The sequence below is a fragment of the Trichoderma aggressivum genome (assembly GCF_033847375.1).
Source record: "Trichoderma aggressivum f. europaeum strain CBS 100526 chromosome Unknown scaffold_023, whole genome shotgun sequence".
NCBI classification, from domain to species: Eukaryota; Fungi; Ascomycota; class Sordariomycetes; order Hypocreales; family Hypocreaceae; genus Trichoderma; species Trichoderma aggressivum.
Genome location: NW_026946389.1, coordinates 83,037 through 98,740, shown reverse-complemented (window position 1 = coordinate 98,740; position 15,704 = coordinate 83,037). Strand labels below are relative to the sequence as shown.

The 15,704-nt window shown below is 50.1% G+C and overlaps 6 protein-coding genes across 6 annotated transcripts; 3 read left to right on the top strand and 3 right to left on the bottom strand.

The window, feature by feature from the left end:
• Window positions 1-827: 827 nt before the first annotated feature.
• On the top strand, window positions 828-3,054 carry Triagg1_6043 (uncharacterized protein; the record flags this gene model as incomplete). The annotated part of the gene is made up of 2 exons (XM_062900624.1): window positions 828-2,719; window positions 2,784-3,054. The coding sequence occupies 2 exons, from the start codon at window positions 828-830 to the stop codon at window positions 3,052-3,054; spliced, it is 2,163 nt and encodes a 720-aa protein (XP_062754900.1).
• A 276-nt stretch (window positions 3,055-3,330) lies between these two features.
• Window positions 3,331-4,760, bottom strand: Triagg1_6042 (uncharacterized protein; the record flags this gene model as incomplete). Its single annotated transcript, XM_062900623.1, has 3 exons — window positions 3,331-3,586; window positions 3,652-4,374; window positions 4,459-4,760. The coding sequence occupies 3 exons, from the start codon at window positions 4,758-4,760 to the stop codon at window positions 3,331-3,333; spliced, it is 1,281 nt and encodes a 426-aa protein (XP_062754899.1).
• A 635-nt stretch (window positions 4,761-5,395) lies between these two features.
• On the top strand, window positions 5,396-7,550 carry Triagg1_6041 (uncharacterized protein; the record flags this gene model as incomplete). The annotated part of the gene is made up of 5 exons (XM_062900622.1): window positions 5,396-5,512; window positions 5,590-5,848; window positions 5,907-6,609; window positions 6,664-7,324; window positions 7,401-7,550. 5 exons carry the CDS (start codon window positions 5,396-5,398, stop codon window positions 7,548-7,550), a joined length of 1,890 nt encoding a protein of 629 aa, XP_062754898.1.
• A 439-nt stretch (window positions 7,551-7,989) lies between these two features.
• On the bottom strand, window positions 7,990-9,012 carry Triagg1_6040 (uncharacterized protein; the record flags this gene model as incomplete). Its single annotated transcript, XM_062900621.1, has 1 exon — window positions 7,990-9,012. One exon carries the CDS (start codon window positions 9,010-9,012, stop codon window positions 7,990-7,992), a length of 1,023 nt encoding a protein of 340 aa, XP_062754897.1.
• Window positions 9,013-9,627: 615 nt separating this feature from the next.
• Window positions 9,628-11,206, bottom strand: Triagg1_6039 (uncharacterized protein; the record flags this gene model as incomplete). The annotated part of the gene is made up of 5 exons (XM_062900620.1): window positions 9,628-9,986; window positions 10,046-10,561; window positions 10,641-10,793; window positions 10,890-11,026; window positions 11,067-11,206. The coding sequence occupies 5 exons, from the start codon at window positions 11,204-11,206 to the stop codon at window positions 9,628-9,630; spliced, it is 1,305 nt and encodes a 434-aa protein (XP_062754896.1).
• Window positions 11,207-12,618: 1,412 nt separating this feature from the next.
• Window positions 12,619-15,067, top strand: Triagg1_6038 (uncharacterized protein; the record flags this gene model as incomplete). The annotated part of the gene is made up of 3 exons (XM_062900619.1): window positions 12,619-12,706; window positions 12,773-14,673; window positions 14,723-15,067. 3 exons carry the CDS (start codon window positions 12,619-12,621, stop codon window positions 15,065-15,067), a joined length of 2,334 nt encoding a protein of 777 aa, XP_062754895.1.
• Window positions 15,068-15,704: the final 637 nt, after the last annotated feature.

Here is a 15,704-nt window from a genome sequence, read left to right as displayed (position 1 = left end):
GTAGACTTCGTCCGGCATCAATGACATCGGCCGTCTGGGCTTAACGGACTAGTGGGCGTTTGCTCCGAAATGCCGCAAGAAACGCGGCCTGAGCGCTTTAACCGACCGCGGAGAGACAGGATTTCAATGGAGGAAAAGAGATTGATAGGTAGGTAATAAAGCACCAGACCGGATTTCTGGACAGAGGCAAAATCGATTAAATAGCTGGACCTGCACCGAGTAAGCCTGGCGGGCCCTTTGGATTTTCGGGGTCTCCACGGCTGCAACTTTGAATTGATCCTTTATCTTGGTTGTTTTAATCTCTCTCTTTTCTTTCTCACGTGTGAACTTCTTTTTGTCGCTTCTTCTTCAGCATCTTGAAATAGAATAGGCCTAGAGGCAATCTTCACCTCAACTCTCACTGTCCATTGGGCATTGCTCTATGGAACTTCGGCCAGCAAATCGAAGGCGAACCGACTAAACTTGGGTCTGGCGAGGGGGTGCTTGCATGGCATAAGCGTCGTTTTTTTGCCTCTTATTTATTTCGGCGTCTTTATGCGGGCTTGTTAGTCGACGCAGTTGTGCCCTATCACCTGTCGCTCGCTCTCTCGTGGCCTCTCTCGTTGCCGAGTACATTAGTATCCAGCTGAGCCACCATCCCCGTTGGAAGGGTACCCGACAGAGCAGGCCAGGCGGAAGGATTTGTGTGCGAATCCTTGCTGTGCGAATCTCAGCGCTCAGCCTCACTCTCTCTTATCTGATATTCATACGGCCTTGTCTCTCCTCCTCTGGCTGTCCCACCGCCGCCGTCATCCTCACACCAACATCACCACGAATTCATTGTCGCCATGAGTCGTCTGGGTGGGTGGTTTCGCTCAGGCGGAAACTCCAAAAATGGCTCCGACACAAGCCTGTCGCCCATCGACAGCATCGCCAAGGAAAAGGAGAATCTGGTGGAGGCGATGAATTGGGTCGAGCTCATCATGAACGACGACATCGACGGCGCCTGGGAAAAGCTGCAGACGGGCGACTCTGCCTTTCACGAAATGGGATCGTCGGTGGCCTTCTTCATGCGCTCCGTCCTGGGCTTTGAGAAGCAGGTCATGACCGAGGCGACGGCGAGGCTCAACGAGTGCGAGAACCGGGCCTGGGCCGATCTCAAGCGGGCGCAGAAGCACGGGGCTGCTTACAATAGCAGCCAGCTCTATCCGCCTGGCACTGAGTATGAACTGATCATTGCTGAGACGCAGCTGATGGGGGCCGTCGTCGGGGTGCTGCATGAGAGCTTGGTGGAGGCCATGAGGAGTTTTTATAAGTTGCGAAAGGCGTTTCTGACATTGGATGCCATTGTGGCGTCCGAGGAAAGGATCTTTGGCAAGGCGGCCACCCCGGGCTCGTCGCGGATGTTCCTGGAAGGGAGCTCTTCGGCTTCGACTTTGACTGGCGATGCATCCTCGACGGAATCGTCTGCGAGCACGCTCAGCAGCAGCGACCTTGAAGCTTCCGCGGACAGCAGCAGGAGCCCGTCCGGACAGCAGACTCCTAGCGACCAAGCTGACACTGATCCGACATCAACGGCTGAGCAGCTGGAAAAGCTGAACCTTGGCAAGTTGGAGGATGCGTCCAAGTTGAGTCTGCGATCCAAAGACTCTGATGTGAGCTCGGACGTGGAGCTGGATAATCCAGTTGACAAGTTTATCCACTCTGGAGCCAACATGTGTTTTGGAGTTCTCCTGCTCATCCTTAGTCTCATCCCTCCGGCATTCTCTCGCATTCTCTCCATTGTTGGTTTCCACGGAGATCGTTCACGAGCCGTCAAGATGCTGTGGAAGTCGGCGGTGCACTCCAACATCAATGGCGCCGTTGCTGGCATGATGTTGCTGGCGTATTACAATGGCCTGCTGGGAGCCGCAGATATTTTGCCGGCCCCGAAAGATTACGATGCTGATGCCGAGGCCGTAGGGCCACCCATCGAAAAGTGCGAAAAGCTTCTTGCGGACATGAGAGCACGGTATCCCGACTCGCGATTATGGCGCGTGGACGAGGCGAGAATGCTTGCCAACGAGCGCAAGCTGACGGAAGCGTTGGACCTGCTCAAGACGGGCAAGGAGTCGAAGATGAAGCAGGTTGCCGCCCTGAACAACTTTGAGCTGTCGCTCAACTGCATGTTTTCTTACGACTGGGAGTTGATGCGCAGCTCATTCCTGAAATGCCTCGAGGTGAACGATTGGAGCCCGTCAATGTACTATTACATGGCCGGCTGTGCATCTTTGGAGCTGTACCGAAATGCCGTTCACTCCGGCGACAAGGACGAGGCGAGACGACAAAAGAACAAGACCGAGGAATACTACCGCAAGGCCCCGACCGTGATTGGCAAGAAGCGATTGATGGCACGCCAATTACCCCTGGAAACGTTTTTGCAGCGCAAGATTCAGAAGTGGGAGGACCGGGCCAAGGCGCTGGGCATTGACCTGGCCGATGCTATCGGCTCCAGCCCGGCGCTCGAGATGTGCTATGTGTGGAACGGACAGAAGCGCATGGGCATGGAGCACTTGGAGAAGGGACTCGACTATTTGGATTGGGAGAGGTGCACGGCAAGCAAGGAGGATGTCGCCAAGATTCAAGCTGAAAAGGATGAGATGGCCGTCTGGGCTGTGAGCAGGGCGTCGCTGCTGCGAGGCGCGGAGAAGCTGGATGAGGCGAGGGTGCTGCTGAAGGAGAAGGTTGTTGACCTCGATCGGTAAGCTGAGCTCTCACACATGTTTAAGGAGAAAGAAGGAAAACACTAACGATGGTGGATGCAGATCTGTCTTTAAAGGCGCCTCTAAAGACGACTACGTCCTGCCGGCAGCCATCTACGAACTGGGTGCTATTGCTTGGGCTGAATGCTGCAATCCTCCCGAGGGCGAGGAGAAGGACATCCTGGAGTACAGACGACAGAAGATGCTGGAGTGCGAGGAGCAGATCAACAAGGTCAAAGTGTGGGAGGCGTACACCCTGGACGCCAGGATCGGCATGAGGGCGACGAGTGGATTGGAGACGCTGGCTTGGTTCAAGAAGAAGTATGGCTGGTGATTACTGGGAAATATTGGGTTGGATACATGGGTTGGATAAATCTGGATATATGGACTTTCTAGATGAGGTGATGTTTTTCTTCTTCTTCCCTTTATCACCTGGGTTGGTTGTTTGGAAATGCATACACATACGGACGGCTATCATGGCGTTTCATGTCGCGGAGTAAGTGGCATAGACTTACTTTAGAGGGACGAATATTCAAGAGGAGGACGATTTAATGCAAAGGCTAAGAAGGCTGCATTGATGTATAGCTGGTGTCAGATGCGGCGTTTTATGTTAAATTGGGATCACCCAAAGCTCTTGCTTGTCCAATGCTTGGTCTTTGCCTTCTATTTCCTCGTCTTCTTCATCGACATCTTCTGCCTTGACCTTTTTGAGGCTCTCTTTGACATCATCAAAATCGTTGTCGACTAATGTTGCCCCATGGTGAATGTGCTCGCCAACAACAGCCCCAGGTTCAGAGACGAGGCAACGATATCTTCGGCCTTCTGAGATTTTTGGTTTGGCATCAAATCGAGGTCGGAGGATTCCCCTAGCGTAGATGACCATTTCTCATAGTTCTTCTCGAGTTTAGCAATAATGCTATCCCTGACCAACCTGCGCGCCTCTTCTAGCCTTTCTCTCCGCGGGTTGACAAGAAGCTTAAAGCCAAAGCTTAGACAAGCTTCGATGGCTTCTTTGTAGGATTTGAATTCACCATCCCGAAGCTCAGTATCAATAATCCGACGAAGTTGCTGACGTCGTTCGGCGTTGTCGAGGGTCTCGACACATTCATGAGCTAGACTGCGCCCTAGATGAAGCTCTAGAAGGATCTGAGCTAGTGCTAACCACATTGGATAACATAACCTCTCAGCCTCTTCCTTTCTTTTCTGAATCTGGTTCTCTCTTTCGTCTCCAGTCCTTAGGCTGAAGGCGATGTAAGGAATGTGGCGAGAGTGTACTGTTACCGAGGTAGAGGCTTGAGTAGCAGGAAAGTAAATGTTTTCCGTCTTCCAGTTGAGTGGCCTCCATGGTCCGTCGAACAGATAGAACAGTGATTTAGCTAGATTAAGGCCAAGGAGATACCTATCACCCAGCGAGTAATGTTTGCTATTATTCGTGTCGACTCTTGGAAATGCGTGTTTATCCAGTAAGCCACGGAGGGTGACGTAGGTATTTGCACTGGGGAACGGCAAATCCTGCTGTTCATGCACATAGCGGAAATCCTGGTGGTCAAATACAATCCGGAGGGCATGATGATGGTCAAGATGTGTTGGAAGCGTAGTACAGAGGTTATTGGCTCCGTCTTCTTCTTCCTCATGAGAGAGCAGTCTGATATCGCTTCCTGGTCAGCTACATGTATTGCTTAGAACAGCCGTGGCCGTCCAAAACTGTTTGGAGTAGAAGTATAATATGGCGCCTTACCTATCAACTCTGCAGAAGGCTTCTTGTCCTTGCTGTGGCCACTGCTGTGGCTTGGAAGGGCAGGGAGATAAGAATAGATTGAAAAGGGGGGGTAGGTTTTCATCGATTGACTTGATTCCCTCGAAACTCGTGATTTGCAACATGATCGCGTCGGGACATGCACTGGTTGTTCGCTCGTACAAGTCGATCAAAGACTGCCGGATTTCATCTTGCCAGGTTTCATCTGAAAGATCTGCACTATTAGCACGGCTCAACTGAATAGCGGTGGCATCATCGGATACGGTTTCATTTTTCTCTTTCATGATCTGCTGATAGTTTTAGGATACTCGGCAGTCTCCTAAAGTCAGTGAACTTGAACTCCTCAGACTGTGTATCGCCAAGAGCTCCCTCATTTCATTCTAACAAATGTTATTGGACTAGATATATATACTGTCATCTTTCTTTGTCTCTTCGGCTACCTGCTTTGCCTTTGTTACACTTCTTCTTTGTTCCACTTCTTGTTCCTTCATTTGTTCAGTCTCTAGCCGTGTTTCTTTGTTTCTTTGCCGTTTGCTACTTCATGACTGCACTCTTGTTGCCACTATAAAGCAATTCGTAGCCATGCTGTCTCTGTTCTCTGCCATACAAAGCGGCAGCCAGCGAGATATGGGAGTCAAGACATTTGAATTCTTTGTCGTCTAGCTGGAGTTGCGCCAAGTAAATCATCGTTGTTAATACATAGTGGATGAGTTCACTGAACAGTTAACTAATGAACAAAGGCATATATTGAAACATGCACAGGCACACAAAGCTAATAACTTATCATCGCTTTCTCAATTTTGAACCATTGTCTTAGGTGTAATATATATTCGCGGTATATCCTCCTTACTGGCATACCGTTGAAAGTGTCTATAACGCATCAGTTTGCAACGAAAGCTTGACCTAGACGCCATCTACAATGGAAAGCCAAGAAATTGCAAATCCTCTATCCCGTTCAGCAATTGCAGCTATGGAGGAAAAAAATCCCGTCCCTCATGGCCCTGCTAAATTGTCTCCCAGCACGAGGGTAGATGAAGTAGGTTTGAATTAGAATTCTCTTTTATACGAGCATCGATTTTATAATTCACCGACTAACCTCACCTATTTGAAAAGGAGATTACTGCTGAAGCACAGCCCATTTACGACATCGCCAAAGAATGCATCGTCCTGTTTGGAAAGTTTCTCCAGCAGCCCAAGAACCAGCTCACAGAAACCATATCCACATGCCAGCGGCGGTTTCAATCGTGGACAGTTTATGTGGGCGTATTCGTTCACAAGAGCGCTAGCTTAGACACTCAGTTGAAGCTGGAGCCTGGTGTTCAAGACCTCGTGATGGTGCTATTGGATGTTCTCCAGGAGGACATGCGTCGAGGTAATTCTCCACTGGGCCATTTTATTTCAACTCTATGCTAATGGAATCAAAATCGCAGTTGTAAAACTTGAATCAAGAAACTTGATTTCACAATGCAATCCTCTTTCCCACGGGAGTGGCAATACCAATTCGAATGATGATACGCTTTCGAATGCAGCCAGAGGCGTTCTGGACGGCATCGTCGAATCTGTCGACGGGCTACACCGCCTCACTACTAGAATCAAGACAGCTTCAAGAGGTGACTTGAGTCTCGAGGAGAAGATCGTCGATTTTGCAAAGCATCTTCCGAGGGACGGGTTCGAAGACAGGACCCGGTTGATCTTAAGATACAAGTTTCCAAACGCCGCGGAAAAGCTGATCACGAAACTGTTTAGAAGTATTGCCTTTCGCCGCCATCGTCTTTTGTACCAGCGCCATCACCACAAGAAAATGAGCCATATCCATCACACAAGTTTAGTTGAAGTGGAATCATCGAAGCAGCAGAGCCCTCAGAGCCAGAATCCGCATGAACATCAAAGTGATTCAGATACTGAGCCAGGACCGAGTACTCATTGTGCGACCTCCAGGGTACATCGGGTTGATCCACAAGATGACGGACGCAAACGACAGGCCTCAACCGTCTTTGCGGGTGAATCACCATGGATCGAGGAGTCTGGATACCCTATTCCTCCAAAGGCAGAAGGTCTTTCCATATCTGCCATGTGTCAGATCTGTTTCCAAGAGCTACAGGTTGTGGGCAATGAAGATCCAACGTGGTGGGAGTATGTACAAGCGACCCAAACGCCATGGAATGCCTAGCTAACCAAGTATCACAGAAGACACGTTGAAAGCGACATGGAACACTACATTTGCCTGTCTGATGATTGCGGAAAGTCTCTATGCTACTTCAGAAGTTTTGATTCTTGGATCGAGCATATGAACCGGGAGCATTCGCATGACTGGTCTCGGTTTACCTATGCAAAGAAGAGTGAATGGCGATGCAGGGTTTCAGAAAACTGCTCCATTTCCTTTGATAATGAAGATTCACTCCGAGCGCATCTCGCGGACAATCACCTGAGCGACCTCGAAGACCTCGGGCTAACAGACTTGCAGCTAGTGGTAGAGAAAAGCAAATTTCCGCAGCCCAGAGAGTCGGACATATGTCCGCTGTGTGAAGAGTCCATCAATGACTCGGAACCGGTGATCCAGAACTCCAAAGCAGAAAATGATGGCTCTCACAAAAAGGTCCGTCAGCGGCCCGACGGCCAACAATCCACATTGGGGGCTCTACAGAATGATGAGAACAAGGGAAAACGCCCTGCTTCCAACACCAACAGCTCGATAAGATCGAACGAAATGCAGTCAAGAAAGGCCTCTCACATCGCAGACCACTTAAAGAGCATATCGCTGTTATGCCTTTGGGGTCTAGGAACTAAAGGAGAAGAACAGCAAGAGGAAGATTCTGGAGCAGACATTTGCGGCGATGATTCTTCTGAAGTATGTTTTTGTTCTACTAACAGATGATACTCAATCTTTTGACGTCTCTGACGTTTGAATTGCTAATCGAACGCAGCCAAGCGATCTCAACGACGCCCACAACGCAAGTGCGGCTTTCACTGGATTGAACCGGCTTAAGAAAGCCTACACACATTATACATTAGACTATGAAGCATTGAAATCTAGTGATGCGGATTCCGAAGATGCGGAACGTGATCCTCTGTAGCAAGATGTGTCCGAAATGAGCAAGAGACTGATATCGCAAGATTCGAGTGCTCGGCTAGATACATGGGGATAGATTGCCGAAATTGCAAAACAACATAAATGTAACTAATGCAATTCACATTTCGAGGAAAACGATTAAGACTTCATTTTGCGTTTGATTGGAAAACCACCCCATAGTGTGCTATGGTATCTGGGGAGTTCACCATAGTTACGTTGACTACCTAGGTTATGCTTTAATACATATACTACACTTTTAATTATTTCCTTTCCATCTAAATTTAATAGGGAAAGCCCATTTTACATTTGCTTGCAAATACTTGGATAGACAACTCTCCAGCTACTGTCACAAATAGAACTTCGTCATGGCATTTTGCTAACCTTCATAACGCATAATGGTATCAATAGTACTAATAATTAGACAGTAGAAGCCAATCAAGTGATCAATTTCCTTTTACCGCCCTCTTCCTCCCCGCTTTGGATCGCGTCCTCATTCCCTCTCTTAAGCTTCCCAACCCCTCTTGTACTGCTCCAGCCCCCTCGTCGAGCTTTTTCGAAGACCGTTCCTTGACGTGGTGTTTCTCCGCTTCATTCTTCACATCTTGGAGCACGTCCCTGCCTCGATTTGTCCCATTGATCCAGTCCAACATTCCCCATGAACCATAATTCGACGTTCCCTTTCCTGCGTAGTGGATGGCTGTGCGCTGCACGATGCCGCCCATGATGATTCCTGGGACAATCGTGTATCCGGACATGGCGAGGGTTTCTTCGGCGGTGCAGAGCGTGAAGACGAAGAAGTAGGTGAGGATATGAGGGCGTATGATGATTGCCGGGAGAAACAGCGGGATGAAGCGGTAGAAGAGCAGTGGCGCGGGGTGGTCGGCGAGGAGACGCAGGCTGAATGGCGCGCCGGCCTTTGCGTGAGCGTAGTTTTTGTGGCGCTGGGAGAGCCAGCGGTACGATTTGCCGTGGAGGACGAAGCGGTGGATGGTGTAGAGGAGGGTTTCACGGGCGGAGAGCAGGATGAGGACGTGTTTGAAGATTTGCCATGGGAGGGGGAGGGTCGTGGTTGTTTTGAAGACGGGATGGTTGAGGAATAAGATGAATGCGAAGCTGATCCCGGCTTCGACGGCGGTGAGGATGGCGAGGTTGAGGAGGACCAGGCCGATGAGTTTGGAGAGTGATTTGGCGTCGCGGGGAGGCAAGGCGGAGCGACCGCCGTGTTTGATGCCTTCTGCGAGGCTGGGGAGGGAGACGTCGAAGAAGAGGGTGAGGAGGGACGGTATGAGGAAGAAGACTAATCGGATGGCGAGGATGCCGGTTGTGTGGACGACGATGGGGGGTTGAGAGAGGACGAGGGTCGACCAGGTCATGTAGAAGAAGAGGAGGTTGAGCGAGGTCGACCAGGAGGTGAGGGCTGGGCCGAGGAGGTATGAGAATATCGGTACGGATAGAAGGAGGTCCATGTTGTCGGAAGAATTGGTTTGATCTCTATAGCGACACTGGATAGAAGATACGGCAATGGTTGGGTGTTGTTGTTTGGTGACAAGTTGCAGATTCCATGTGTCGCGAGTGGCAAAAGCTGTAGAAAGGATGAAGATGCAGGTACAGCAGAGTTTAAAACAGAAATGGCCAATGTAGCGAAGAGACGGGGATCATGATTACGGAAGAATTCTTCCTGGTAGGGATTTTAGAGCAAATCTTGTTTTTCGTCACGCCTCTTTTAGGTGAGAGAGAGCTGCATTGGGGGGCTTTGGATAAGTGGCATTTATTAGCTCAGCTTGGTGATGGCTTTGGTGTTGCTGCGATGACGTCGGTGAGCGCGATTGACGAAAGAGGGCTAGCCAATGACGACGATGGAGAATCATGACATGTGATGGTGGGTGAAGCCAGAATTGGCGTCTTTATTGGGGGCTTGGTTTATATTCATTATTTGCTGCGTTAATTTCGTTGTTATTGGAATAAAAAAAAAGGTAGAATAAAATTGTTGCCATTGTCTAACCTATGGATCGCCGGACCGTTGATAAGGTGATTGAATGGCATGAATAACGTCTGATGGAAATGTGGGATTATGATGGTAATCACGAGGCCTCGAGAGGTGAGACAGCAGATGCCTTTGTAATCCGTGCAGCAGAGGAATCTGGCTCATTGCCATTGTTGCTGCTGCCGTTGCTTTCCAACAGCGGTGGTGAACCTCTTCCTCCGCTCATAGCTCCCATATGTATACCAGTCTGGGATGCTTCATCTCCGTCACGGGAGGAAGCATTTGTTGCAAAAGACCCGTGAGAGCTGCCATGTTCACAACAGTGTTGACAGCCTATACCATCATGATTGGTATCGGGTTGAGGCTCTTGACTGGCAACATCCCCATCTCTGGCCAGGAGAATGTAAAGCGATCCGAGAGCGGCCAAACCAGTCCCAACAAGAGTTGACCATTGACCTTGCAGAGTTAGCATGCTACTGCCTTGAGAGGCCACAGAAAAGCATTGGGGTACTGACCAATGCTCGCTAGAGGCTCGGCTTGGTAGCTGACTGGGCTACTGAAAAAATTGATCTCGCCGACAACGATGATAGCCACAGCAGCACACCCAGACACGGGGACCGCCGCTGCGTAAAGGAAAAGGTGGACCATGAGATTGGTTTCGTTCATGGTACCTTTGGTCGTGTCGTTGGAGCCCGAGATTGGCTTATTGATCTCATAACTCTTGGCCCTGATGCCAAAACGTTCCGTCATAACCACCATCCAGATGATTGTGTGGATGCAACACCCGGCCGCTACGAGTGTCGCCGCGCCAAATGTGAGCGTTCTAGGAGCAGGAATCACGTAAATGTTGTTTGCTGACCCGATTCGAATGGGTGACAACGGCCCATCAATTTCGGAGCAAACCAGCTCGCACGTTGTGTTCTCGCCGTAAGGGAATTTTCTGGGATTGCTAGAGATGGGGCTGCCTTGGCCATTCTCATGGCAGGCAAATGTTTGGGCTCGGAAGAATTCAATGGCCAGACAAACAAGTCCTATAGAGTAAGAGAACCAAAGTCAGTCGTTGGTTGTCACCAGGTCGACTCTCAGCGTCAAACTGTGAATAGCGCATACCAGTGAGAACCAGGCCTGCCCACATAAACATTATACGGCGACCAATGTAAGTGGAATACTCATGCGACCTGGAGAGCTTGATCATCAATGGAACAACTAGGGTGCCAATGGCACACATCTGAAAGGCACCGTATATGTCCATGTCGACAGCCTCTATAATGATCGGGGTGAAAGAGGCGAGTTAGCCGGTGGTCTCCATTTGGAGAATTATGCTGTGCGAAGGGATTAAGAATATAATTCATTTCTTACTGTCACGATGTACAGCTGCCAAGACGATGCCGTGAACTGCAGCTGAAGCTGAGAGAGGCAATGCAGTCGACAAGGCAGCACTCTTGATCCAGTCAAGCTTTCGAGCAAACACAGCCGTCGCTACGAGCACATAGAATCTATTGGTAAAGAGTTTACAAATTAGAAGCCGAAACTTACACTTGGTAATAGGATCCGAGGTGCTGTTTCGGACCGCTTGGGGGTGGCGATATAGCCCTTGTGCTTGTTGTTGCAATGAGCAGCTTACTTACAGGACTCTCGATCCGGCGCCGTATGAGCCAGATACTGGCCATGCACATATGACCTGTAGGCTACCAATGGCAGAGTTTGTATCTGTATTTGCCGATGCAACAGATGTCAATAGTTCACCGCTTTGAGAGACGGCGGTATCACTCAACGAGATGCCCCAAGAAGGAGGCGGCATCAGTCTCTCACGTTTGCCGATGGGATTGGCGCAACACCTCGATGACGAATGCGCAATTGCCGTGCAACAGTCAGGCAAGTGTCTCAGCTAAATCGCCAATTCTCTCTGTAGAGGCTTTACCCGACAGTTGGCATATGCAAGGGATGAGGTGGTGACCGGGCATGTTAAGACGGAGAGAAATGGAACATGCCTCGCTGCAATGAGGCTCCCCAAATCCTCCTGCCTATTTGCGCGTTCAGTTGGAAAACTAGCTCCGCACTGGACAGTCTGTACGAGGCGACGGAACCGCGGCTGGTAGAGGCGAAGCAATGGAAGGATTCTTCCTTGTCGATGGTCGCCATCCTACGGGCAGGCAGAACATGACCTAGCGGTTGACAGAGAATCCCGGGTGATAGAACACTCCATAGTATATCGGATAGATCTGCCTGTTGCAGCCGTCCGGGTGAAGCATAGACGAGCACAACCATGATTGCGAAAGCTGCAGGTTATAATTCGACCTGGCGGCAGTTGGTTGCCTGCGATATTCTCCGATATCTCATCGGCCAACAGTCGCCGCCACCAAAGCTATGCATCCAGTCGTCTTACCACTAGCTCTAGTCTGCCTTTTGGATGCTCAGCCGACATACGCCTGGGAAGAGTAGCTGAAAGAGTCTCGTCGGGGGCCGCACAAATGCCTTGGAAGTCAAGAGCCGGGGGCCGGATCGCCCCCATCCACGGAGCATCTCATCCCCATAGTGGTCAAGTGGTTTCAATGTTGGTACATAGATTTAGCTCGGCATCGATGAAAGATTGCGTGGCTGCGTGGCAATCTAGCCGGAACTGATCGACACGCGTAGCCAAGCCCACTTGAAGGGTTGGCATTTATGACGCCTGCGAGGCTATTCATAAGGCAGTGCCAATCTCTCCTCTGGTCGGATGCCACGTGAAAAGCTTGTCGCATTTAGCCAAGAAGGCCAAGAAACTGCTTCGTGGGGATCAAACGGGCTGGCTCGAGAGAGAAGAAGAATAAGAGTTGATCAGATTCCGCTGTGCTTGGAGAAGAAGCAGATTGACGTTTCCAGGTTCTCTTCAGCGAGGTCGGCGGGGCTTGCAAGCCTCCAGCGCTGTATCTGCTCAACTTAGTGCACTGGAGCCCCGAACGAGGTGCCTGAAGCCGCTGGCGGGCCCTACAGCCACAATCACCTGGAACGGCGGCGGTGAGCCTCGATCAATTTTCTTCAGCGTCATCACATCTCAACTCTCCTGGCGCTCAGCCATATTCGAGCCGGCGATACTGCCAGCGTCGACATGGCACACGATGGCGGTGATTCTCTCTCGACAAGCCAGATCAGGGACTGGCGGTCCATCGTCACGTTGATAGTCTTTGTTCTCACAAGTAGGTCCAACTCGCCACCAGCACCGCCCTGACGCTATCACCAGCGCATGTTGCTAACTTTGCCAGACATCAATGTCCTGTGTCCGTTTCATATCCCCATCTACATTCCTAGAAAACTCTCAGATTTCTTCTTGGATACTCTTGGGGCTCTCAGAATCATTCCAAAGCGCCAGTATCGCTCTCCTCCACTGACCGAAGATGGTGGCAATGGCAAGACTAAACCCTGGGTGCGGTTCAACTTTCCCATGAACATGGTCACGGCTCCTCTTATTGCGGATTTGTTTCTGCTGGCAATACTCGCCATTGGCCGACAGGAAGTCCACGATGGCACCCTCGGCGCTGACAATATTGCGCCAATCGATGTCATGGCCTTCTTCATCACCTTGGCCTACATCGCCATATCCATCGACGCCTCTGGGCTCATCAGGTACCTGGCATTCAAGGTACTCCAATGGGGAGGAAGCGCTGGGCATCGGCTCTTCTTCTATCTCTATGCCTTCTTCTTTGCCCTGGGCACTCTCGTCGGCAACGACCCAATCATTTTGTCAGGAACCGCGTTCCTTGCCTACATGACACGAGTATCAAGAAACATCACTCATCCTAGAGCATGGATCTTTACTCAGTTTGCTATCGCAAATATCGCATCTGCCATTCTAGTTTCTTCCAATCCGACCAACCTCGTTCTTGCTGGAGCCTTCAACATCAAATTCATCCACTATACTGCCAACATGATTGTCCCTGTTCTCGCCACCGTTATTGTTCTCTTTCCTTTTCTGCTCTATTTCGTCTTTGCGGATCCAGGGCTCATTCCACACAAGATCGAGATGCATGAGCTTCCAGAAGAAATCAAGTCCAGGCAGCCTGTCAACCCCAACATCCCACACGCAAGGGGCCATGCCGACGCGGATGAGGCCGACCTCGCCAATAACGAGCAAGGGCAGCTGCTGTCGTTGGAGGAAATCATGAATCCGTTTCTAGACAAACCTGGGGCGGCATTTGGAACCCTCATCATGGCTGCCACCCTCATCACTGTCCTCACACTCAACGCTACAGGCTCCAAGAGCGGTGCCCATCCGGTGTTTTGGGTTACTCTACCGGCGGCTTTTGTCATGTTCTGCTGGGACCTTGGCTCAGGATGGTACCATCGAAAAGAAACGCGCGAGATTGCAAGAAAGGGTAGAGAGGAATTTGAAATTGCGCGTGCCGAAAGAATTTTTCGACAATCCGAGGAAGCGAGACGATCACCAATTACCGAGACGGAGCTTCAAGATACTACAGATTATCAGAAAGCGTGTTTTACTCCCAAGCTCGACTCTACGAAAATTCAATTCCAAGGTCCGAACGCCGACGACGGGGTTGACGAGTCTGTTCAAACAACTCAAAACAAAAATGACGACAATCGCAATTTACCTGTTCATGCCACTGGCCACGCCCTGCCCCCGACAGTTCTCTTGACCGAGGATGCTGGTGGTCGTAGCATTGACGCTGCATCGTCCACTCATATGGATCCCTCGAGACTATTACCACATGCAGATATGGATACGCAGGAACAAGGAAATTCGAAGAGCGATATCAGTTCGCTGGAGGAGAAGAGCACCCTGAACCAACCCGGCACAAGTTCCCCCGATGAAGGACTTTTCGTGTCCACGTTGGAAGATGATGTGGAGAAAAGCCGTCAAAAGTCGCTGGCATCCATTCAACGGCCCCGCGGACCAGCTACTTTGTTGTCTCTGGGTCAAGATGCGCTCAGATGGTGCCAGGAGACATTTCCAACGGCCGCTACTGTCGCTCTCCACTTGCCATTTGCGCTTGTCCCTTTCGCTTTCTGCATGTTTGTCCTTGTTCAAGGGCTTGTAACAAAGGGCTGGGTGCCAGTTTTTGCTCATGGATGGGACCACTGGGTCAATAGAACAGGGACAGTTGGCGCTATAGGAGGCATGGGCTTTCTCTCTGTTATCCTATGCAACGTACGTATATGCCATCTTATGATTCGGGCATGAGCTAACAACCTTTCAGTTCGCGGGAACGAATATCGGGACCACCATACTACTCTGTAGAGTCATTCAGCAATGGCAAGAGATTCATCAAAGAAATGGTATTCCCATCAGCGACCGAACATTCTGGGCAACCGTATACAGCATGGCAATTGGCGTCAACTATGGTGCGTTCAGCTCTGCGTTCAGCGCCTCGCTTGCCGGTCTCCTTTGGCGCGATATCCTCGCCAGAAAGCACATTCACGTGGGAAGCATGGAATTTTTCCGCGTGAATATCCCCATCATTTTGATCACCATGATTGTGGGATGCACTGTTCTTGTGGGCGAAGTGTACATTATACGGAAAGAGACGCCTTACGAAATGTGAATGCCCTCATGACTGAGACAATATTTTCCGCCTGTTCATCACCTCTTTGAGGGTCTTCTTGTATATACCCCCCCGTTCTTTTCATCTTGGCGAATGAGATAAATAATGAATGGAGTTATCTGTATGTAGGTAGAAGTTGGAAAGGCGTTGGTGCAAGAATCTGATGGGGATATAAAGCACATGAATGGCCATGAGATTGTATTAGGATACCTCAGGTCATAAAGGGTATATTGTTTGGGTTGCATATTCAGCTGGTTAGATGTTTAGTTCTCAAAATACCCATCGGCGTTTCATTTTGCATTCCTGACAGTGACCTATGTGATGTACATACATGCCCTTATGTCACGAAGTGGATGCGCAAATATAGACTTCAATCTATATCTGGAACAGCAAACGGAGCACGCTGTTGCTCATGACCGACATGATTTAGAACCCTAGAAATATTTCCATTAGGTTCAATCGGTCAACTGGCTGCCACTGGCTGCACACGGTGCGTGGTTCGTGCCAGCTGCTTTTTTCCTGCGTGTCTCCAGGTCGTCACATCTGCTTCACCTGCTAGCCACCTGCTCGCCAGCTTCAATTTCACTTTTCATGATAGCAACGAAACTAAGTTTATGAGTCACAAATCGACTGTGGC